Genomic DNA, 25,414 nt, shown 5'->3' on the forward strand with positions numbered 1-25,414 from the left:
TGAAGTAGGGTGTTTGGGAGATTAGTTCGTGAAGATGGAACTCGCATGAATGTGGTGTATTCCTTTATGAAAGGAGCTGAGGGTGCTCATTCATCCCTCTGCCACATGAGGACACATAGGAGGTGCCATCTTTGAGGTACAGACCTCACCAAATACTGATTCTAAGGGTGCCTTGATCTTGGACTTTCTAGTCTCCAGAACTGTGAGCAATACTTTTCTGTGGTTTGCAAACTACCCAGTTGAAGGTTATAGCAGCCTGGATGACCGAGACAATGGCTAGGTTTGTTTCCAGTCTCTTGCAATACCCGGTGCTTTGTGCACCTGTGCCTGTCATAGGTTAAGTAATAGAAAGTAGGTTAAGTAACAAAAAGATTGTGTGACCGGATTGAAGCATGGAACCCCCTGCTAAAACAAAACTCTTGTAAACAGTCAGCTTGCTGGTTTGGGGTTCTCTTAAATTCATTTTTCATCTTTCACTAGAAACACATGACTGTGGGATCCGTCACGACAGGATTATTATAGGATGGGGAGAGGATTACTGGCTCCAAGAGAAGTCCGGCACAGCCATCCAGGAAGGCTTCGGCAAGTGGAGGCATGTGCTTCCTGTTGAGGGAATTCCCCCCTCCTCCCTTTTTATTCCTTCCTGTCCTCTCTCCCTCCCTGTTTGCTTCCTCCATTCATTTGGTGTGTATTCAGTGAGTGTCCACCGATGGCCCGCGTGGGTGATCCATGCTCAGGAGCAGGGCTCCTTGAGGCCTCTGTGCACGCCGCCAACAGGAATGAGTTACTAGAAGGGAAACCTGTTCTTGGCAGAAGCACACTGCACTCTGAGTGCCAGTTTACTGGAACGAGGATGCTATTTTTAAGAAAGGGCATTGTGTTTCATCATGGAATTTTTCAGTATCTGAGCAGGCAGCTTGCTGCCCTGCTCATCTTTAGGGTCCTGATGCCCAGAGACTGTGTTTGCTCCGCTCGGTACCCCGGCACCCCACCAAGGCCTGGTCTGTAGGAGGAAGGAAGGAGGAGGGTCTACTGTGGACAAGTGATCATGTGAGTTGTGGTCGCCACGTCTGGTTGGTTTCATCTCAGCTGGCGACATCCCGGGGGGCTGGCAGAGCTGGGATCTTGTCCCTCCAAGCCTGTGTGCTGGATAGTGAGGTTGGTGATCCAGTATGGCACATTTTCATGGCAGTGCATATGGGGGCCTGCACGTCTTGAAATGCCTTATTTATAGGCTCTCCTGAAGGACACACTGCCCTTTTGGGGGCTCTCAGTGTCTTTGTTTTGCCAGAGCAGCCCAGATTCCCAAGTGTTCCCTTGCCTTGTGTGAGGGTGACCTGGGAGTGGGGTGCTGGTGGGTCAGTGCTAATGAACTCCTGATGCCTCGGGAATGCCAGGTTGGGGGTGCACATGGAGTCTGTCCACTGACAGCTGGTGTGCTGACCCCGTCCAGGTTTTATCGAACCCTGAGACATCCTCTTTCTGGCTGGCTCTTCCAGTGTGTTGCTGAAAAGGAAAATTGTGGGTGGAGAGAAGATCCCCCCTTTTCATTTTTATAGCAATCTTGGTGTAACCAGCCGCTTGACAGCGTGGGATGGTAGCAAAGACACTAGGCTTTGGAATAAGATGACATGGTTCAAGGCCAGACTCAAGTATTTGTCATGTTTCAGCAAACCTGGATGCTTGATTTAATTGTTCTGAGCTTCCCTCTCATCTGTAAAATGTGAAAGTAATAGTATTGCTCATTGTGAGATATTTTCTTACCTTACATCTTTTTATTTTTAAATGAATCCTATTGTTTGGAGATGTAGTCGTGTTACATAGTGACATTTCTTTTTTCTTTTTTTTTGAGTTGTAGTCTCACTCTGTTGCCCAGACTGGAGTGCAGTGGCCACTCCCGGCCACTGCAGCCTCAACCTGCTGGGTTCCGGCGACCCTTCCGCCTCAGCCTTCCAAGTAGCTGGAACTACAGGTGCACGCTACCACGCCCAGCTAGTTTTTGATTTATTGTAGAGATGAGGTCTTGCCAAGTAGCCTAGGCGGGTCTCGAACCGGTGGGCTCAGGCAATCCACTCACCTCAGCCTCCCAAAGTGCATGATTATAGGCTGAGCCACCAAACCCAGCTCATAGTGACATTTCTGTCAGTGATGGACCACATATATGATGGTGGTTCCATAAGATTATTTTACTGTATTTTTACTGTAGCTTTTCTATGTCTAGATACATAAGTACTTATCATTGTGTTACAACTGCCTATTGTATTCAATTTGGCAACATGCTGTACTGGGTTGTAGCCTAGGAGCAATAGGCTAGACCATACAGTCTAGGTGTGTAGAAGGCTGGCCCTTGGGGAGTTTGTGTAAGTGCACTCTGTGATGTTTACGTGATGATGAAATGGCCTAAGGATGCATTTCTCAGCACGTATGCCTGTTGTTAAGTGAAGCCTGTCTGTAAATAATTTGTGATTGGGCACAAAGCTTCTTTTATTTGGACTACAGCATCTTGAGAGCCTCTGCTCTGTTTTCCCATCGCACTAAAAGATGACGTCCCAGATATGGCTATAGCTATGACCCAGAGAAGATGCTTTCAAGACAAACATTCTGAGAAGAGAGGACAGATGTGGGTGTGGCCATGGTGTGGGCGTGATCCTGGTGTGTGGGCGTGATCCTGGTGTGTGGGCATGACTTTGATGTGCAGGCCTGTCTTTCCCACAGGTGCTGCGAATGGCTGAGATGCTGTGGTGGAGGGGAGCCCAGGCCTCGCACTGTCTGGTTGGGGCATCCTGAGAAGAGGGACCAGAGGTATCCTCGAAATGTCATCAATAATCAGAAGTATAATTTCTTCACCTTTCTTCCTGGGGTACGTGCAGACAGAGCCCATGTTTTTTCCCCTTCTCCCATCACAAGTACATGCATTGGTACCCGTCTTAGAAGACTGAGGTCTCCGTGGCAGAGTTCGTGAACACCCTGTACCTTCTCTGTGTCAGCCCTGGCTAGTCACCTTCCCCTCCTGAGCACCTGGCAGGAGCTACCTTCTGTCTGCTAGACTGTGAGACTCTGCGTGGCTGGTTAGAATAACTTCTCATGTATTTGGTGTGTTGGGCCCAAAAGTGCAAAGCACTGAAAATAAATATCAGCAGTGCTGAAATTTTTCCACCTGATGTGACATATTTCCCCAATATAGGTGAGTTGGGAGATAAAAGTCTAGAGGAAAAAAAAGATAAATTTGAATACCATCTAGTGAGAAAATTTCTATTAATATTTTTGCTAATAAATGTTTCTGGGATTATAACACTTCCACTTGAACTTACACAAATTCATAGCCATGTACTCAGCAAGCCATCCCCCTGCCCCCACATAATTAAATATCTATTTTTCTCCAGCATGGCCTCCAAACACACACACCAACTCACTTTTGAGATATAGCAGCAGCAGCCAGCTCCAACGCAGGAAGAAAAAAGTAGCTGTGTTAGATATTAGGCACAAATCTATTATAGTATAATTTAAGATCAATTTGAAGATTTTTTATTTTTACTTTTATTTTTTTGTTGAAGTCTTACTCTGCCACCCAGACTGGACTGCAGTGGCTGCTCCTGGCCACCGCAGTCTCAACCTGCTAGGCTCTGGCGATCCTTCCGCTCAGCCTTCCAAGTAACTGGAACTACAGGCGCACGCTACCACACCCGGCTAATTTTTTAATTTATTATAGAGATGAGGTCTCACCAAGTTGCCCAGGCGGGTCTTGAACCCTCGGGCTCAGGCAATCCACTCACCTCGGCCTCCCAAAGTGCAGGATTACAGGCTGAGCCACCGAGCCTGGCCTGAATATTTTTTTAAAGGGTGATTTTGACTATGTTCATTGCCAACTGCCTTAACACACAACCCCACCAAATCACAGTGTGTTAAGTGAGGAAAAGGTTTGTTTGTCATTCATGGAAAGTCTGGTGCAGCCTGGGCCACCTCCTCCATCTCCTAGCTATGCCATCTGGATTGCGTGACCACCAAAGTAGCCATGGAGGGGCAAGTTGCAGTGGCTCTTAACTACCTTAGCCTTGGTTAAGTTAGGCATGATGGCTCAGGCCTGTAATCCCAGCACTTTGGGAGGCCGAGGTGGGAGGATTCCTTGAGCCCAGGAGTTTGAGACCAGCCTGGGCAACATAGGGCAACATAGTGAGACTTTTGTCTCTACAAAAAATTTAAAAAAACTAGCCGGATGTGGTGGTGTGTGCCTGTGGTCCCAGCTAGCCAGAGAATGAGGTGGAAGGATTGCCTGAGCCCAAGAGGTGGATGCTGCGGTGAACCATGATCTTGCCATTGCATTCCAGCTTGGGTGACAGAGTGAGACCCTGACTCAAAACAGAAACCAAACCAAACCAACACAAATTACTTTAGTCTTAAAGAGACCCAGTCCTTCCACTCATCACCCATTGCCTAAAACACGTCATGTGATATCAGTCTCACCCCCACCCCCCGGCCCCCAGGTCACATGGGGGTGGTTGGAACCAGAGCCCAACCTCATCCCAGGGTATGATTCTGCTGTATGATTTTATTGACATGGAGATCATCTCATGGACATAACTTTCTGCCTTCCGTTTTAAATTCAACCTCACAGTATAAGCATTTCCCACTAAAACCTCTTCCTTGACAACCACATTTTTTGTGGCCTACTCGTCTTTTCAAAAAGTAAAAACTGAAATAAAAACTAACAGGTAAGGTTGATGCTCCCTACAGTGTTGGCTCTCCCCCCAGGAAGTAACCATGCTCCTGAATTTGGTATCTATAATTTCTACCTATATTATTTATTTATTCTTTTACTTTTTTTTTTTCCTTTCTTCAGAGTCAGAATCTCACTCTGTTGCCCAGGCTAGAGTGCAGTGGCACGATCACAGCTCACTGCAGCTTCCACCTCTTGGGCTTAGGCAACTCTTCTGCCTCAGGCTCTCAAGTAGCTGGGACTACAGGTATGCGCCTCCACGCCCAGCTAAGTTTTTGGGTTTTTTGTTTTTTTTTGAATTGGAGTCTCACTCTGTCGCCCAGACTGGAGTGCAGTAGCCACTTCCGGCCACCGCAGCCTCGACCCGCTGGGCTCCGGCGATCCTTCTGCCTCAGCCTTCCAGGTAGCTGGAACTACAGGCGTGTGCTACCACTCCCGGCTAATTTTTTAATTTATTTATTGTAGAGATGAGGTCTCGCCAAGTTGCCCAGGCGGGTCTCGAACTTCACCTCGGCCTCCCAAAGTGCAGGATTACAGGCTGAGCCACCAAGCCTGGCCTTGGTTTTTTTTTTTTTTTTTTTTTGTAGAGACAAGATCTTGCTATGTTGCCCGGGCTGGTCTCAAACTCCTGGGCTCAGGTGATCTTCTTGCCTGAGCCTCCCAAAGTGCTGGAATGACAGGTGTGAGCTACCATGCCTGGTTCTCTTATACTTTTGCACAATATTTTTATGACTTAAATGTGTTTTCCTAAACAGCAGGTGAAAGTGGCTAAGCTTTATGTAAAAGGTTTCATGTAAGTTGTGTTCTTGTGTAAGAATGATTTGCTTTCCACAGAACCTTCCAAACCCCCTCAGACAAGGCCTGAGTGTCTCTCCTCTGCTGTCTCCCTGCATTCCAGGTGCTGTTCAACCAGTTCAAGTACTTTTTCAACCTCTACTTCTTACTTCTCGCCTGCTCCCAGTTTGTTCCTGAAATGAGACTCGGCGCCCTCTATACCTACTGGGTCCCCCTGGTGAGTTCATTGGCACCGTTTGCTTGGTAACCTTAGAGGCTTGGAGACCGAATGCTCCTTTGTTCCTCTCTCCCCAGCATCTGGGATTGGATGGTGTGTCTGTTTCCTTGGTTTGTTGGGAGGATCCAATGAACCACTGCAAGTAAAATGCTTCTTACTGCTATGGAGAAAATTCTCAGGAAATGGTCTCCTCTTCGTGTCCAAATTCTGCCACTAATGACATGTTTATTGTTCAGATTTAATTTTAGCTTTTTTTTTTTTTTTAGTTGACGTCTTACTCTGTTGCCCAGCCTGGAGTGCAGTGACACACTCACAGCCACCACAGCTCTGACCTGCGGGGCTCAGGTGATCCTTCTACCTCAGCCTTCCAAGTAACTGGAACCACAGGCATATGCCACCATGCCTGGCTGATTTTTTTTTTTTTTTATTGTAGAGATGAGGGCTTGCCATATTGCCCAGGCTGGTATCGAACCTGTGGACTCAGGCAGTCCTCTCGCCTCTGCCTCCCAAAGTACTGGGATTATAGGTGTGAGCCACTGTACCCAGCCACCTTGCCATTTCAATTAGCAATACAACAGATGCTTTTTCTGTCAGAATATCTGCTCATCCATTTTAATGGCATCTTACTGTTAGTATGTATCATAGTTTTTTTTTTTTGAGTTAGGCTTTCATTCTTTTGCCCAGGCTAGAGTGCAGTGGCACACCCACGGACACCACAGCTTTGACCAACTGGGCTCAGGTGATCCTTCCGCTTCAGCCTTCCAAGTAGCTGGAGCTACAGGCATATACCACCATGCTCAGCTAATTTTTAAAAAAATTTATTGTAGAAACGAGGTCTTACCATGTTGCCAAGGCTGGACTCAAACCCGTGGGCTCAGGCAATCCTCTTGCCTCTACCTCCCAAAGTGCTGGGATTGCAGGCATGAACCACCTTACCTGGCTAAGTTTTACTTTTTAATAATTAAGATGTGAGGGGGAGCCGGGCTCTGTGGCTCAGCCTGTAATCCCGTGCCTTTGGGAGGCTGAGGTGAGTGGATTGCCTGAGCCTACGGGTTCGAGACCCGCCTGGGCAGGCGAGACCTCATCTCTACAGTAAATCAAAAAATTAGCCGGGCGTGGTAGCGCTCACCTGTAGTTCCGGCTACTCGGAAGGCTGAGGCGAAAGGATCGCTGGAGCCCAGCAGGTCGAGGCTGCGGTGGCCGGGAATGGCCACTGCGCTCCAGTCTGGGCAACAGAGTGAGACTCCGACTCAAAGAAAAAAAAAAAAAGATGTGAGGGGGAGAAATTTTTCAGGAGAGAGCTGAAATCATCCATAACATTATTTGTATAGTGACCAAATAATAAATTTAGATTTTTTTTGTTATGGAGATATAATCTACATACCCTAAACGGCAGATCTTAAATTTTTAATTCAGTCAGTTTTGGCTTTGTCAACACCCACATAAACACCACTTCAGTCAAGATACAGAACATTTCCATCACCCTAGTATGTTCCCTAGAGGCCGGGCTCAGCCTATAATTCCAGAACTTTGGGAGGCCGAGGCGAGTGAATTGACTGAGCCTGTGGGTTCGAGACCCACCTGGGCAACTTGGTGAGACCTCGTCTCTACACTACATCAAAAATTAGCTGGGTGTGGTAGCGCATACCTGTAAGGATGAGGCGGAAGGATCGCCGGAGCCCAGCAGGTCGAGGCTGTGGTGGCCGGGAGCGGCACTGCACTCCAGTTTGGGTGACTGAGTGAGACTCCAACTCAAAAAAAAAAGAATTTTCCCTAGTGCCTGTTTCCATCACCCCCACTCCAGGCAACTGCTTTTCTGATTTCTGTCTCTCACACATTAGTATTGCTTTCATTAATCTATTTTTGGTGTACAACTTTACAAAAGAGACGTAACACTTTCAGAATTGCTTGTCTATGTGTTATTAGGGCTTATGATTTCTTTCTTTTTGAGTTGGAGTCTTCGTCACCCAGGCTGGAGTGTAGTGGCATGCTCACAGCCACCCTAGTGTCAACCTGCTGGGCTCAAGTGATCCTTCCACCTCAGCCTTCCAAGTAGCCAGAACTACAGGCGTGTGCCACCATGCCTGGCTAATTTTTTGATGTATTGGAAATGAGGTCTTGTCAAGTTGTCCGGGCTGTTCTCGAACCTATGGGCTCAGGCAATCCCCTCACCTTGGCCTCCCAAAGTGCTGGGATTACAGGCTACCATGCCTGGCCAGGCCTATGATATCTTTAGGAGCTCAGACAGCCTCCCCCCCACCCCTAATATCTGAGAATTTTAAGGACCTCCTGAGTCAGTTGGTTGAAATTTATTTCTGGGCTACATTTGCATCTCTTTGTAAAGCAGTTTCTAGCCTAAGGGATGGTGTGGCCTGTGGGATTAATGAGAACTGTGTGTGTATGTGTGGGGGGAGATTTGATCACTTGGGAGGTGGCATTTATGGTACTTATTTGCAGCAGGGCAGTTGGTGAGCGCGCCTGTCTTTGTAGGGGCGCACACTTTCTATTAACATCAAGGGGATTTAGCCAGGCCCACGCAGAGAGAAATAGAAACCAGAACATTTGAAAAAATAAACAACAACTGGGTTCTGGCACAGGACAGTGAAACAGCTGCATGGAGGTGGGGTGGGGGGAGCTCGGCTGTGCCCCGCCCGGGACAGGCTTCCTCTCGTCTCCCCATGTGGTCTGGGATGCTTTGATTCTGAAATGTACCAGTTGTCCTTGGGCAGCAGTGTACACTTTTCCATCTGATTGGAAGCAGGAGTAATCCTTTGATTGTAATGATGTGTGGGTGCTGGGAGGAGTTTCATAAAGTAGCACATCTCTGGGTAGATTTACGTAAGAGATTTAAAGTCCTTTGAATCGAAGTTAATATATTTCAAGGGGTAAACAGCATGAAAGTGAAATCCTCCAAGAATCACAACTGCTAACCCTTGGGTGGTATTTTAAAAAATAACTGTTCTGGCAAGCTCTAAAAGAGGGCAGGAAGGAGGGATGACAAGGAAGATGAATGAATGTAAACATGTAAGAAAAATGAATGAATGTTTCTGGTTTTATTAAAACAGGAAGAAAAATCTAGATTCAACATAGATTCTGGGCTGGGTGCGGTGACTCATGGCTATTTGGGAGGCTGAGGCAGGCAGATCGCTTGAGCCCAGGAGTTCAAGACCAGCCTAGGCAACATAGCGAGACCTTGTCTCGCAAAAAATAAAATTTCTGTAGTCCCAGCTACTCCGGAGGCTGAGGCAGGAGAATGGCAAGAGCCCAGGAGGTCGAGGCTGCGGTGAGCTGTGATTGATCTACTACACTCCAGCCTGAGTGACAGAGTGAGACCAGACTTAAACACAACAAAATAACAGACAAACGAAACAAGATAGATTCTGCTATGAGTGACTCCCCCATCCCCCACCAGATTTTGTGGGTTGGGGTATCTGACTCAGAGAGGTGAGGGAAGCTTTAAATTTTTATTTGTTGGTATGTACACAGTTAATCTTTTAAGATGGTTTCTTTATTAAAATTTTAAACATTGTAGATTAAGCTGATGTTCCATTCAATCTTTCCCCGCTCTGACCTAGTCTCTCCTGGCAGGGGAATCTGCTCAGTGGTTAAGAACATTGGAAAGTATTTAACAGTGTATGGAATCTATGTTGTTGTTTCTATGAACATTGTTGCCTTGTTTGTCCTGGAAGGCTGATTTCTGCACTCAGCTCTGTCTAGTGAAGTGGATGTATTTTATTCTTTTCTTTCTTTCTTTTTTTATTTTGAGTTAGAGTCTTACTGTTGCTCAGGCTGGAGTGCAGTGGCACGCTCATGGCCACCACAGCGTCTGCCTGCTGGACTCAGGTGATCCTTCCACCTTAGCCTTACAAGTAGCTGTAACTATAGGCATGCACCACCATGCCGGGCTAACTTTTTGATTTATTGTAAAGACGAGGTCTTGCCAAGTTGCCTAGGCTGGTCTCAAACCCATGGGCTCAGGCAGTCTTCTGCCCTGGCCTCCCGAATTGCTGGGATTACAGGCATGAGCCACTGTGCCCGACTTTTATTTTATTTTTTTTAGTAGGAATCCCACTCCATCGCCCAGATTGGAGGGCAGTGGCATGCTTCCGGTTACCGCAGGCTCGACCCACTGGACTCTGGCGATCCTTCTGCCTCAGCCTTCCAACTAGCCGGAACTATAGGCGTGCACTACCACACCCGGCTAATTTTTGATTTATTGTAGAGACAAGTTGCCTGGGCAGGACTTGAACCCGCGGGCTCAGGCAATTCACTTGCCTCGGACTCCCAAAGTGCTGGGATTACAGACTGAGCCACCGAGCCCGGTCTATTTTATTCTTTTTAAGTGTATCCTTGTTCGTCTTATTGGCACCATCTACCTAAGTGTTTCTAGATATAAAATAATGTGGTATTTAAGAATAAGACTTCCTGCATTCCATTTCCTGATTTATCTATTTATTTATTTTTTTAGGGACAGGGTCTTGCTCTGTCACCCAGACTGGAGTACAGTGATGCAATTATAACTCACTGCAGCTTCTACCTCTTGGGCTCAAGCAATCCTCCCACCCCAGCCTCTTGAGTAGCTGAGACTAGAGGCATGAGCCACCTGCTTGGCTAATGTTTTTATTTTTTTTGTAGAAGCAGGATCTCACTATGTTGCCCCTGCTGGTCTTGAACTCCTAGGCTCAAGTGACCCTCCCATCTTGGCGTCCCAACACGCTGGGATTATAGGTGTGAGCCACTGTGCCTGACCTCAAATCCCTGCTTATCACTTAGTAGCTTTATGTCTTTGGGCAAGATTACTCAACCTCTCTGCACCTCAGTTTCCTCATCTGCATGAAGGTCTCAGTACTGGGAGTGGATTTCAGGATTGTGAGGATGAAATGTACTTTGAACAGTGCCCAGCTCATGGCAAGTGAGAGAGAGAGAGACATGTTTGCAGTCACCGTCACTTGCCTGTGGAGTGACAGTCTGGGTCACTTTCTGCATTTTCACCCTCACAGACCCCAAGGGGGTGGATATGGATGTTCTTGCAGGTGTGTGGCCATGCGTGTTTCTCTAGGGTAGCGTTTCTCAGTGGTTGCATGTGAGCGCGTGTACTCTAAGATTCAGAGAAGAGGCTTGTGGGGCGTGAGCATCGGGGGTAGCTCGGGGTCCTGCCCTTCTGCCCTCCTGAGTGGCCTCTTGCCTTCCCTGCCCCTGGCATCAGGAGAGGATGCTGGATTTAGCAGGGCTCATCGCCTGTCCCCTCTGTCCACAGGGCTTCGTGCTGGCTGTCACCGTTATCCGTGAGGCAGTAGAAGAGATCCGATGCTACGTGCGAGACAAGGAAGTCAACTCCCAGGTCTACAGCCGACTCACAGCGAGAGGTCAGCCTCCCAGATTCCAGCCACAGCTCCATCCTAGGCTGCTGCAGTTGGGGAGCAGAGTTCAAGGCCCAGGCCGCGGGTGTGCGGGCACTGCGTGGCCGGCTGGCCACTTGGTCGCTGGGGCACTGCGGGACCTCCGTCTGCCTGGGGTCGGTGGGACTTGGGTACATCTGCCGGCCTCTTAGAGTTGGTCCTGCCAGATAACTGCCCCATGGTCAACCCGGAATTAAATTCTGTGTGTTTGGCATCTCGCCTGCTAACCCTTTGCCTGTTTCCCACCCGAAAGAGGAAGACGTCCTTCCTACTCACATGGGAGGCTGGGAATGACTTCCAGAGAGTCTCTTTCAACAGTGATTACTTTATTTATTTATTTATTTTGAGTCTGAGTCTCACTCTGTCACCCAGGCTGGAGTGCAATGGCATGTTCACAGCCACTGCAGCTTTGATCTGCTGGGCTCAAGCGATCCTTCTGCCTTAGGCTTCCAAGTAGCTGGGACTACAGACATGTGCCACCATGCCCAGCTAATATTTTGATGTATTGTAGAGATGAGATCTTGACAAGTTTGCCCAGGCTGGTCTCTGGCTTCCCATAATGCTGGATTACAAATGTGAGCCACCACACTGGGCCAACAGTGATTACTTTAAAATCAAATCATTGCAATATTTTTTTAAAAGGCAACAGATTTACATAGATTCTGCACCAGTGAAGGTGTCTTTGAAGGCATTTTATAAATCCTTGACATTAAATTGTGCACGTAGTCTGTCTAAGGAGAAATGACCAGATAACCTCTCATCATTGGCCCCCTTGCAAGATGTGTACCTTTTAAATGATGGAACTTAACTATCCACCCAACACACCCTAGGAGAAGCCACAAAACAACCCAGCCAGGGTTGATTTCTATTTGCAACTTAGATTGAATTTAAGGTTGCACTGAGGAGCGAGAGAGAAGGTTGCCTTTTTACTAATCCATCTAAGGAAAACATGTAACCGATTGTCTCCTAAGATGGCTGATCCGTTCATAGATTAATTTCATTTAAGGAGAAGTGGAGGGGAGTAGGCATTGTGTCTTCCCTTCAGGACATTGAGAATTCTGAGAGGTCAGATGGGCAGACGCCCAAGCCAGGGTCTCCGCTGCCTTAGGTTAAGTGCTTTAGCTTACAAAGCAGTTTTTCATGGTTTTGGGGTTGAGAGTGGTGTTTTCCTTCTAGGAACAATGTGCAGGTACAGGTTTTAGGCTCAAAAACAAAATAACCAAAATTTTAGTAACATTTCCCTGAGGCTTAAAAATACTTTGTCTTAGTGTATTTGAATGTGTTTTCGTGGTTGGTGGTCTTCATTTGCGAGTCTCTGGGAGAAGGAGGACTTTAGAGGTGGAATAGACACGCTTTCTTCACGCTAAACTACTGTATTGAGGACACGTTGCTGCCCAAAGAGAAAGACTCCACGTGATCCCTGCAGAGGCAGGTGACTTGAACTTTCCACGTGGGTAGTCAGAACACCCCCTCTGAGGGCGTCTTTTTTTGTAGTTCGTGTGTATTAAGTTCCCCCGTAATAACGTATTCTTCCTATAACACTTGAAATGCTTGGTAACCAACAAAAGCCCCATGCGAGGGCGCGGTGCGTCTCTTCAGAGCGGCAGAGGGGAGGTCCATCGGACTATGCTCTGCATTTATCCGTCCTGGCTCCAGCCCTTTGGTGCTTTTCACATCGCAGTTGCTTTTCCCATGAGTGATTCTTCTGCCGTCCGTGGCACACCCCTTCCCAGCTCCAGCCTTAACTCCGTGCAGCTCTTGAAAAGACCCCAAGGAGAATTGACAGATGGCTGTAGCATTAAAAACGTGTCCTTCTTTGTTGGCCTCCCTTTGGGGCCCGTGCTGTCTATTGTCATGTCAATGCCACTGTGGGGAAAATAAAGGGCAGTTCTGAACATTAGCCCTACCCAGGCCCCCGTAATTTGTTTTGAAAGCCCAACAAAACACCGAAGGAACTGTCAGCTTGGAAAGCAAGTTTAGTTATTGGATATGCTTGGGGGGAGGGTGAGTAGCAAACCCACACAGGAAAGTCGCAGGAGAGGGAGAAAGGGAAGCCCTTCCTGACCTGCCTGTTGAATTGCGTCATGAGACTTCCTTGAATGGAACTTTTTGCCTGCATTTTCATTTAGCAAGTTGAAAACAGAATGAACCAAGTATGTATGTGTGCATTCCTGAAGGACTGGTTTCTTTTTTAACACACAGAGTCTTAAGATGTACTTTCAACACTATTTTGAGGAATCAAAATGCTCAGAAACCAGAATTCCTTGGTCACTAGATTATAGGCCAGGATATTCACTACTTGCTATAGTATTTCTGGTTACTTGTACTATTATTGTTTTTTTTTGAGTTGGAGTCTCACTCCATCGCCCAGGCTGGAGTGCAATGGCACACTCACAGCCACCCCAGTGTCCACTTGCTGGGCTCTGGCGATCCTTCTGCCTCAGCCTTTTGCTAGTTAGAAATTAATGCAAAACAAAGCCAAGCATGGTGGCTCACACCCTGGAATCCCTGAACTTTGGGAGGCCAAGGCAGGAGGATCGCTTGAGCCCAGAATTTCAAGACCAACCTGGACAATGTAGCAAGATCCTGTCTCTATAAAAAAAAAATTTAAAAATTAGCCGGGTGTTGGTGGTACATACCTGTAGTCCCAGCTGCTTGGAGAGCCAAGGCTGGAGGGTCATCTGAGCCCAGGAAGTCAAGACTGCCATGAACCATGATTGCGCCATTGCACTCCATTCTGGGCAACAGAGTGAGGCCCCAACTCAAAAAACAAAAGAAATCAACTATTGCACAACAATAACAAGAGGTGTAGAGACGAATTCTCACCAAGTTGCCCAGGTGGGTCTTGAACCCACGGGCCCAGGCAACCCACTCGCCTCAGTCTCCCAAAGTGCTGGGAACACAGACTGAGTTACTGAGCCTGGCCTCGCATTTGCTTTTTTGATACTCTTTATATAGCTATAGGTCTGTCTAAAGTCATGAATGTATTAAGTTGCAAGCATCATTTCCATCTGCCCCTGAATACTTTATTCCTAAAAGGACATTTCTCTTCTATAACAGTACACTGATCAAAATCAGGATATTCAGTATCATACATCACTGTTCCTCTAATCTGCACTCCTTATTTAAATGTTGCCTTGTCCCTGAAGTGGCCTTTTATAACATTTTTTCCCCTTTGGTCCAGGAGCCAGCCTGGGTTCGCCAGCTGTCCCTAGCTGTTATCTCTCCAGGGCTCCTCTAACCTGGTGTCATCTTCAGTTTTCTTTGTCTTTCATGATCCTGACATTTTTTGAAGACGACAAGCCAGTTTCAGGCCAGGTTCTTTGTAGTCTGTCCCTCAATTTGTATTTGTTTGATGTTGCCTTAAAATTAGACTCATGACATGCAGTTTTTGACAGGGATTAATCCAGGTTTTTGTTTTGTTTTGTTTTTGAGTCGGAATCTCACTCTGTTGCCCAGGCTAGAGTGCAGTGGCACGCTCACAGCCATTGCAGCCGTGACATGCTGGACTCAGTGATCCTTCTGCCTCAGCCTACCAAGTAGCTGGAAGTATAGGCACGCACCACCACACTCAGCTAATTTTTAATTTTTTTTTATAGAGTTGAGTTCTTACTATGTTGCCCAGGCTGGTCTCAAACTCCTAGGTTCAAGAGATCCTCCTGCCTCAGCCTCCAAGTGCTGGAATTGCAGGCATGCCTGGCCAAGTCTGTGATTTTTGCTTGTTTGTTTGTTTGTTTGTTTGTTTGTTTTTTGAATTGGAGTCTCACTCTGTCGCCCAGACTGGAGTGCAGTGGCTGCTCCCGGCCACCGCAGCCTCGACCTGCTGGGCTCCGGCGATCTTTCCGCCTTAGCTTTCCAAGTAGCCGGAATTACAGGCGTGCACTACTATGCCTGGCTGATTTTTTGATTTATTGTAGAGATGTGGTCTTGCTGCCCAGGCGGGTCCCGAACCCGCGGGCTCAGGCAATCCACTCACCTCAGCCTCCCAAAGGCGCGGGATTACAGGCTGAGCCACCGAGCATGGCTGGTCTGTGATTTTTAAAACAGCCCCTTGGAGCCGGCTCTTATGGATAGGACTGTAGGAGAGGAAAGGATTTCTTTCTTTCTTTCTTTCTTTTTTGAGTTGGAGTCTCACATCTGTCGCCCAGACTGGAGTGCAGTGGCCGCTCCCGGCCACCGCAGCCTCGACCTGCTAGACTCTGGCGATCCTTCTGCCTCAGCCTTCCGAGTAGCTGGAATTACAGGCACGCGCTACCACGCCCGGCTGATTTTTTGATTTATTGTAGAGATGAGGTCTCACTGCCCAGAAAGGATTTCTTTTTGTCACCCATTGGTGGGTTCTTGGCTGAGGCTCCAGTAAGCATAGAGAGGAGAAGCACCCTGTGTGTGTGGGATAACGAGCCAGTGGAGGAGCAGAGCTGCAGTGTGAAACCCAGCTTGTCTGCATGGAAAAGGCACCTACTGTGTGCTGGGATCTTAACTCAGCCCTTTGTCATGTAGTATTTCAGTGATTGTCATGGGGTTTGGCCTTAATACGTGTGCTACAGAGGGATTTTATGATTTGAGTCATTTTAAAGCACATTTATTTCTGTTTTCTTTTTAAATTTCTGAGTGAGGGTCTCACTCTGTTGCCCAGGCTGGAGTGCAGTGGCACAATCTCAGCTCACTGCAGCCTCAAACTCCTGGGATCAAGCAGTCCTCCCACCTCAGCCTCTTTGAGTAGCTGGGACTACAGACGCATGCCACCACGCCTGGCAGTTTTATAAAGTTTCGTAGCCCAGGCTGGTCTCGTACTCTTGGGCTCAAGCTGTCCTCCCACCTCAGCCTCCCAACGTGCAGGGACTGGCCTTAAAGCACATCTCTAAGTCCACAAAAGGGTCAATTTGGCCTCCTTGTGATCAGGCAGACAAACTGTTGAGAACTGGTGGGGAAATGCTTTTGGATAAACAAGCCTCCCCTTTCCTCCTGCTTGAAATTCACACTGAAACATGATCAGAGAACTTAAGAGCAGTCCTCAGACCTTCATGAGTTTTTATGGTTTTAATTATAGAGCTGTCTTCCCAAATTAATAGCATTCAGGGGCACTGGAAATAAAACCAAAAAAGATCTTGAAGTTGTAGCCAATCTGGCAAAACTTTTGTTTTGTTACTGAGAAGACCTGAGTGGGATCAGGAAAGAAAACTCAGTGAATGAATTATTTCTCTTCCTATTTGCCTTCCCAAACTCTACGGTTTGATTCTGGGGCATGGAATGGGGCGGGGCGGGGGCGGGGAGGGGGTCTGCCGTGATTATCAGGGTTATTACAGGTAAGGAAGGAACTAGACTTTACATTTTCACTGGAGGAATCCCGGGTCTTCATACCAGGAATACTTTCCTGGACTAACTTCTAATCAAGGGCTGAGGAGGCAGCGGACAGTGAGCCTTGAAAGACATGTAGACAGCAGCGTCACTGCCGCCATTGCTGGCACTCCCTTCCTGCTGGGAATGTGGGCAGCCAGTTCACCAGAAGTCAGAAGTTGAGGTCTATGTGAGAGAGACAGGCTCGCTCTCCCCTTAGCTTTTCCCTAAATATGTGGTATGAAACTCCCCACCCCAGAGAGTGTCCCTTCCAGGTTCTTTCTAGATAGTTCTGTAGTGCTCTCTGATCACCCTTTTCCAGGGATGGTATCGCCTGTAACCTCAAGGATCCCCCTCCATTTGAGGACATCCCTTTTTGATTTAATGCAGACACCACTTTGGGCCATTATCTGGGATGACAATTACGTGACTGACTTTTGAGACCGGAGGATACATGTGTGTTTCTCTTTCAGAGTTGTCTTCCATTGGTCAATTGAAGGTGCAGTAGTGTAGGGAAGAGGCATTCATGACTGGGGAGCTGTTTAGTTTGTAGTTAATTAACCAAATTGAAACACTGTATTCCTAAACACAGTACTAGTTCTGTTTACCAAGGGTAAACTCTGCTCAGACGTGGCAGGACATTGAGATACAGGTTATGATGTTTTTGAAGAAGAGAATTACAGGGATAGACTTTTTGTTATTACCGTGGCAAAGCTACGGCAAAGACCCTTCATCAGGCTCTCAAGGTGAGCAAAGCATTCTCCTTCCCAAAGCTCCTTTGTTAAGATTTAGAACACCAGCACATGTGTTTTATTAAAACAGACTTCGCCAAATACTTGCTCATACTATCTCTGACAGCTACAGAATTATTTTAGATCCATAAGGTCCCATTTTTTTTCTTTCAAAGTACTTGATTTCACTTTCTTAGGAATCACCCATGAACTGATCTATGGTTTAATTAGAAGGAAAACAAACAGAGAACTCTCACATGCAAATTGCATTGTTATCTCTTCCCAAAAGTTATTTCTCCCTGAGAGCATGTCAGTCTACTTGATCAGTTCCGGCTGCCCTAAGCCAGCAAGACCATTTATATACTGATTTTAAAAGCCTGTGGTGGGTATAAACTTGTTCCATTTAAACTTCAGCCTTTTTTTGTAAGTTTCTACTATTATAAACAAAATAGTAGCCCCAGGAAGTGGTAGTGATCTTTACAATAATCCTTTTAACTCTTTGCCTATTTTCAAATAACAGTCCGTGCCCCCCCCAGGGCTTTGGAGAATGCAGACAACTCTATTTGAATATGAAAATTCCCACATTAAACCCCTGGACTCTGCTGAGCCCGCAGAGGCATTTTAATGTCAACCCCAGGAAGTGAACATATGAGGCAGAATTTACAACTCATCACTGTCACAGTTAGATGAGAACATGAGTAAAGAGTGATACATTAACCAGGGTTAGCGCGTGGAGTCTGTGGTTAGACATCTACACAGGCAATCCATGTCCTGCATGAACAATGAAAAATGGAAGCACAGCTGCAGGTATTTGGGGTCAAAAAATAGGCCCACACATACTAGTGCCCTGGATTTTATTTAAAAAAAAATTTTTTTAAAGCAGGCCATTTTGTAGTTTGACTGAATTGTCATTTGCTTGTTTCTACTCAAGGGAAACATCTGGCTTCTCCCTGCACTGTGGACAAACTGCTTTTATTCTGAAGCCCTCATCCATGAAAGGCCTGGCTTGGGCTCAGTGAGTTTGCTTATAAAAGGCTTGGGGTCCATCTCTGCAGAAATAAACAGCCCCAGTGACTGGAAGTTTGTTCCCTGTTATAAATGCTGACTGAGAGACGAGTCGGGTGAGGTGGTGAAAACTGAAAGGCATACCTTTATGAGAAGGCATTTAATGATTTAGGATGTGGCAGGCAGAGGATTTCTCACTTCACTTTTGCAAAAATCTCTTACCTAACTTGTTAGGTTAAAAGAAACATATATATATATATATCCCAGTGGGGCCTCCAAATGTTAGGTCAGACCAGACAGGGTGGGGTTGTGTGAGCTGGTGCTGCATGAAAGATGCAAAGAATTGCACAAGGTGTAGGTGAGAAAAAAGTTTATTTTTAAGGTAAATTAGAGGAAAAGGGTGGATCCGCCTCCTCAAGAGGGCGGCCAGCACTGAAGAAGCATTTGGTCCTGAATGTTTGAGGCTGGGTGTTTATAAGGCCTCCTAGAGAAGACTGGAAACAGGAGCATTCTGGTGAAATGTAACAGTTGGGGGTGTGTCTGGGGGGTGTTGTTATGGCGATTAGCTGTTCAGGAAGGTAGCCGCCAGATAGTTGATTACTCAGGCAGGGAGAGTAGCCCGAAGTCTGTAAGACAGAGTTTCAAGGCACAAACGTTAAGCTTCAAATGTCCTTGGATTTGGGGAACAAAAAGGCATTTATTTAGCTGGGAGTGTGCTTTTCATGGGAAGATTGTAGGAAGGCTGGGGTCCTTATAATAGTTCATTTCTTTTTTTTTTTGAGTTGAAGTCTCACTCTGTCGCCCAGACTGGAGTGCAGTGGCACACTCCTGGCCACTACAGCCTCGACCTGCTGGGCTCCGGGGATCCTTCCATCTCAGCCTTCCAAGTAGCCGGAACTACAGGCGCACGCTACCATGCCCGGCTAATTTTTTGTTTTATTGTAGAGATAAGGTCTCACCAAGTTGCCTGGATGGTTCTCAAACCCACAGGCTCAGGCAATCCACTTGCCTTGGCCTCCCAGAGTGCTGGGATTATATACTGAGCCACTGAGCCCGGCCAATAGTTCGTTTGTTTTATCTCAGTGTCCCAATGGTTTGTCATGCAAGATAGCTAGAAACTCATCCTTGGAGCAAGATGTTAATTATAAAATCCTAATGCCCATTACTGGGAGAGGTTATAGTTTTACTAGTTTTACTCATTGGTGACTTTAAACAGTGGAGTTAATTAAACATACTTTGGAGCAAGATAGTTAGCAGAGCCGATTGCACAATAAAATATTATTGACTGAAATATACCACTAATTGGTAGTTATATAACAACAAAAATATAAGCCAATGCCCACCTACTTGCCTGCAATGGCCAAGGTGACCCCATTTTAGCATTTCACCCTTTCACAACTATTGTAGTGTCTCTGTACATGAACTGAAAAATCTCCAAACCTCAATGCTGGAGATGAAGTGTTATGGCATTCGGAAGGGAAGAGAGATCTTGGGGGGAGGTTCAGAGTCCAGTGGCTTCAGTACTAAGAACAAGGCCAGGTTTTCCTGTACACATTTTAAAGAAGATGTTACTGGGTGTTTTTACTTCCCTTCTGGGCTAGCTACTGAATTTTCAGAGCCCAGTGCAAAATGAAAATGTGAGGCTCCTTGTTAAAAAATTATTAAGAATTTAAAGGCTGGGTGCAGTGGCTCACACCTATAATCTTAGTGCTGTAGGAGGCTGAGGTGGAAGGATCGCTTGACGCCAGAAGTTTGAGACCAGCCTGGGCAACATAGCAAGACCCTGTCTCTATAAATAATTTAAAAAATTAGGGAGGCTGAGGCAGGAGGATCATTTGAGCCTGGGAGTTGAAGGCTGCAGTAAGCTATGATGGTGCCACTGTAACTCCAGCCTGGGTGTCAGGGTGAGACCCAGTCTCTCAAAAAAAAAAAAGAATGGTGGGGGAGGGGTAGGTATATTACATCACAAAGCGCACCTGGTCCTAAACCAGGGGGAGTGGGGACCAGTCAGAGGCCCACACTTCACTTGTATGTAGATTACTTATGTACCTGATCCTGACTTGTACACCACATCTTTATAATAAAATGCAGTTATAAAAAAAGAATTTAAAAATGATGACAGTAAAGCATTCATCCAAGCAGAGGGCCCTGTGTAACTGATCTTTCTTCTGTCTTAGGAATCTTGTGGGGAGGTGAGACCAAAAAGTAAAAATAAAAATAAGAGTGCTAGCTGGGCTCGGTGGCTCAGCCTGTAATCCCGCGCCTTTGGGAGGCTGAGGTGAGTGAATTGCCTGAGCCCGTGGGTTCCAGACCCGCCTGGGCAGCAAGACCTCATCTCTACAATAAATCAAAAAAATTAGCCGGGCGTGGCAGTGCGCACCTGTAATTCCGGCTACTTGGAAGGCTGAGGCAGAAGGATTGCCGGAGCCCAGCAGGTCGAGGCTGCGGTGGCCGGGAGCGGCCACTGCACTCCAGTGTGGGCGACAGAGTGAGACTCCAACTCAAAAAAAAATAAAATAAAATAAGAGTGCTTGGGAAGTGCGCCTGCCTCCTCTGTGGCGGTGGGGAGAGCATTTTCATATTTTCTGTTAGCCCGAGAATCCTGCTCTCTTTTGAGATCAATAATAGAGTCGAAATCACTGTGAATGTGTTGTTTTTTTCCTTCTTTGTTTTTTCCTTACTTTGTTAGGCAGACAAGAAGCTTTACCAGATTGCATCTGTTTCTTTTTCTTCCTTTTTTTGCAAGAACGTTTGTAGAAGCCTCAGAAATGAGATTGATGTGAAGTAAGCAATCATATGTTGGGTCCCTTCTACAATTTTAAGAGTTTTCTCATCCTGGGAGTCAGTTCCAGCCACCAAATGCTCCCTCCTAGCTTTGGTGGCCCCTTTTTCCTCCCCCTGCCCCTCCGTATGCTCCTTAGAGATAATGAATCCAGGCACCGACAGCCAATCCTAATGCCTGGCCAGTGGGTAACTCCCAGGAGATGTCAGAATGTAAATATCAGTGTCTGCTTTCTCTTCTCATTTCTTCCTGCTGCTTTTTCTCCTTTTCATTCTTCTGGTTTGGTTTTCACATTCACCACACACAAACATACCACGTCCAGCAGGCAGGTCCGAACTACAGCTTTTTGATCACCAAAACATGGCAGCATAAGACAGGAAGTCCAAATTCATGGTCAGCACCCTGTTATCTCAACAGAGTGGGAGGGTCTGAGAGTCTCTGTTGAGCCTGCAACACGGAGGCTCGTCCCCCCCAAAACTGAAATGTCCAGGAGCGAGCCATGGCTCAGAAACACAAGTGACTTCATGAAGGTGTGGCCCCGCCACCCTCCTCTGAGGTGGAGTTAGAGTCCTGTGGGCTGTGGGTCAGTCAGGTATGGTAGCAATGTCTGCAGGAAGCACTGGCCTGCCAGGGCTGCTCAGAACTGCTCTGCAAACAAGGTGGATTAAAGAGGATTTTTAAACCAGGCGCGGTGGCTCAAGCCTGTAATCCCAGCATTTTGGGAGGCCGAGACGAGAGGACTGCCTGAGCTCAGGGGTTCGAGTCCAGGCTGGGCAACTTGGTGAGACCTCGTCTCTACAGTATATCAAAAAAATTAGCCAGGCGTGGTAGCACGCGCCTGTGGTTCCAGCCACTTGGAAGGCTGAGGCGGAAGGATCGCCTGAGCCTAGCAGGTGGATGCTGGAGTAGCCATGAGTGTGCCGCTGCACTCTAGCCAGGGCATCAGAGTGAGACTCTGACTTTAAAAAAGGGGGGAGGGGGTGGTTTTGTTGATCAGAACAGATGAACAGAGAGAGGCAGAGTTCCCATGAACTGGTCATCACTCAAGGACTCAGGTGCAAGAAGGGAAAGATCAGGGCCTAGTTGCTCAAACATTAGAGCTTATTTTGGTTAGTATTTTTTTTTCATTAGGAAAACAACCTCATGCTTATTTTACAAAAAAGTAAAGTATTTATAACACGTATATGCCTGAGTAAAGGATAAATCCCCACCACTCCAGAGTCACTGCCAGTTCTTTCAGAATAATCCTCCTGATTGTGTCCTCTGTCCCGCTGACATCCACACAGAGATGTGATTATTATTGAATAAAAATTAAAACATGAGCTCTTCTGGGAGTTAGATGTTAGGAGAAAACCTGTAACTAGAGCTTGATGATCTGAATATAGGTGTGATCATGGGGATCAACCCAGCAGCATAAATTGGTTTTATTTTTTTGAGTCGGAGTCTCACTGTCGCCCAGGCTGGAGAGCAGTGGCACACTCACGGCCACCGCAGCCTTGACCTGCTGGGCTCAGATGATCCTTCCACCTCAGCCTTCCAAGTAGCTGGAACCACAGGCTCATGCTACCACACCAGCTAATTTTTTTATTGTAGAAACAAGGTCTCGCCGAGTTGCTCAGGCTCGTCTCAAACTCGTGGGCTCAGGCCGTCCTCCCACCTCAACCTCTCAAAGTGCTGGGATTACAGGTGTGAGCCACCGTGCCCGGCTAGCATCAGTTTTAATAACAAACCCAAAGACAATGTGCACATGTATGTCCGGGTTAGAACAAGCCCAGGTAAGGAAGAGCTGATGGGCCCAGAGGGCTCTGATGGATTTACCATCTTTCTTCCAGGGTGGCCTCCTTGTGCATGCGCTGAAAGAACCGCACATCCACACGCGGTTTCGCTGCCGCCCCCTAGTGGAGCAAGAGGAGTGGTTCAGGCCGTAGAAGAGTTCTGCCAAAGACACCCCATGCTCCCCATTTCCAGTCGCCCTTTGGGTTAGCGAATGTTCTCCCATCTCCCTGTAAATATGTACACTGACTGAATACATTCACAATGAATCTATGACATGACATAAGGTATCATGAAACTGGAGGCTGGTGGGTCTTTTTCTAGTGTGCCGGGGCTTTGGCCATTGGGTTGAGTTGAGCGTCACGTTTTACAAAGCGGAGGCGCCTAAGTGCTAGGTGCTTGCTTGGTAGCATGAGATACCCACACTGGGAGAGTTCAGAAGTCCTGGCAGCAGTTGAGGGTGGGTTCAGCTCATCACTGTTTATTGATTGCCTTCTGGAAGTCAGTACTGTTCAATGCAGGTCTTTTGGCTCCATTTCTACTTCCTATTATGATGACAGAATTTAGAAAAATGAGTTGAAATCAGACCCTGTGGAACCTATTAGAGTTGTCTCAATGGAAATATGTATATGTGTTTTTCTTTTCTTTAAAAAAAAAAAAAAAAAACTTCTAGGGGCAGGTCTTGTTACCCGAGCTGGTCTTGAACTCATGGGCTCAAGTGATCCTCCTGTGTCAGCCACCCAAAGTGTTGGGATTACAGGCATGAGCCACTGTGCCCATCCACCGCACCCAGCCTTATTTGTATTTTTAAAGAGATGGGGCTCTCACTATGTTGCACAGGCTGGACTCACACTCATGGGCTTAAGTGATCCTCCCTCCTCAGCCTCCTGAGTAGCTGGGACTATAGAGACATTGCAGCTGGCTTTCAGTAGAAATAATGTGAATAATTTGACAGATCTCACTGGTGGTGAATTACTTAAAAAATACATAGCATTGGCCTGGTGTAGTGACTCATACCTGTAATCCCAGCACTTTGGGAGGCCAAGGCGGGAGGACCGTTTGAGCCCAGGAGTTTGAGACCAGCCTGGGCAACATAGTGAGTACCCATCTATACAAAACACACACACACACACAAAAGAAAAAGAACCCAAGCATTAAATTATGTTAGAGGTGTAAAATACAGTAAGAAATCATAAAACTCTAGAATGGCACGTTTAGCTTATTTCTTTTATTTCTCTTTTTTCGTTTTTGTTTTTTTGTTTTTTGAGTTGGAGTCTCACTCTCTTGCCCAGACTGGAGTGCAGTGGCCGCTCCCGGCCACTGCAGCCTCGACCTGCTGGGCTCTGGTGATCCTTCCACCTCAGCCTTCCAACTAGCTGGAACTACAGGTGCGCACTACCACGAACGGCTAATTTTTTGATTTAGTGTAGAGATGAAGTCTTGCCAAGTTTCCCAGGCGGGTCTCGAACTCACGGGCTCGGGCAATCCACTTCCCTCGGCCTCCCAAAGTGTGGGATTAAAGGCTGAGCCACCGAGCCCAGCTTCTTTTTTTTTTGAGTTGGAGTCTCTGTTGCATAGACTGGAGTGCAGTGGCACACTCATGGCCACCGCAACCTTGACCTACTGGGCTCAGGCGATTCTTCCACCTCAGCCTTCCAAATAGCTGGAACTACAGGCACGTATCATCATGCCCATCTAATTTTTCTTGATTTATGGTAGAGATGAGGTCTCGCTAAGTTGCCCAGGCTAGTTTTGAACTCATGTGCTCAGGCAGTCCTCTCACCTCAGCCTCCCAAAGTGCTGGGATTATAGGTGTGAACCACTGTGCTCGGCCAGCTTATTTTGTAAGTGTCCTTAAGTTCTTTGTAAAGTTAAAGAGACAAACACTGGACATCCTGGTTAGTGAACGTTGGGTATTTGTTGAATGAATGAAAACATCAATGGAATACCAGATCCCATTTCACTCTTGCCCTGGGATGTGTATTTATTGCAGGGAATCGAGGGTCATCATTGTAAGAAAGTCTCTGGCTGAACCCATGTAAGTTAAGCTGTATTATTATGTGACATCAGTAATGTAAAGGTTTCCCAATGGTGCTTCTTTCTGGCCTATCACCAGAAAGAAGCTTCCCAAGACCGCTCACAGTGTGCTGGGCAACCTGGTCCCGCCAGCCCCTTCTGCCTTGTTTTCCACGTGATGCTTGGAGTCTCGCTGGAGGAGTTCTGGTCTTTGTCCATGCCCATTTGTTCATTATGTGTCTGTTACCTCCTTCCCTCCTTGGAATTCAAGTTCTGTGTATCCCCAGCTCTTGGAACTCATGGCATACAGCAGGTGTTCAGTAAATGTTGCCTGAATGTTGAGTGAATTATCAAGTGTCCTCTGTGTGCTGGGTACTGTTCTAGATCCTTCCTGGAGGAGGCATGTACCTCCTTCCTGCTCTCTCAGTACATGGAGCTCATGGCCCCCATTTCACTTGCTGTTTTACCTACAGCATCTATGTGGCTGTTCTCACCAGGTCATGGGTTGGCAGCCATAGCTTGTAGACCACATTCAGCCCTCACTTGGTTTTATATGGCTCTAGAACTAAGAGTAGTTTTTTTTTTACTATTAAAAATGTAAAATAAGCTGGGCTTGGTAATCCTGTGCCTTTGGGAGGCTGAGGT

The 25,414-nt window shown here is 46.9% G+C and overlaps 1 protein-coding gene across 1 annotated transcript in view; it reads left to right on the plus strand.

The window, feature by feature from the left end:
• Positions 1-2,721: 2,721 nt before the first annotated feature.
• ATP9A (ATPase phospholipid transporting 9A (putative)) overlaps positions 2,722-25,414 on the plus strand; it is a 120,763-nt gene continuing 98,070 nt past the window's right edge. The window contains exons 1-3 of the mRNA XM_008073454.1: positions 2,722-2,860; positions 5,613-5,726; positions 10,984-11,092. Of these exons, the coding sequence (XP_008071645.1) occupies positions 5,688-5,726; positions 10,984-11,092 (148 nt within the window). The 5' untranslated portion in view covers positions 2,722-2,860; positions 5,613-5,687. The remainder of the gene's footprint in view (positions 2,861-5,612; positions 5,727-10,983; positions 11,093-25,414) is intronic.

The sequence above is a fragment of the Carlito syrichta genome, unplaced genomic scaffold, assembly GCF_000164805.1.
Source record: "Carlito syrichta isolate Samal-C Ts95f unplaced genomic scaffold, Tarsius_syrichta-2.0.1 Scaffold315848, whole genome shotgun sequence".
Classification (NCBI taxonomy): Eukaryota; Metazoa; Chordata; class Mammalia; order Primates; family Tarsiidae; genus Carlito; species Carlito syrichta.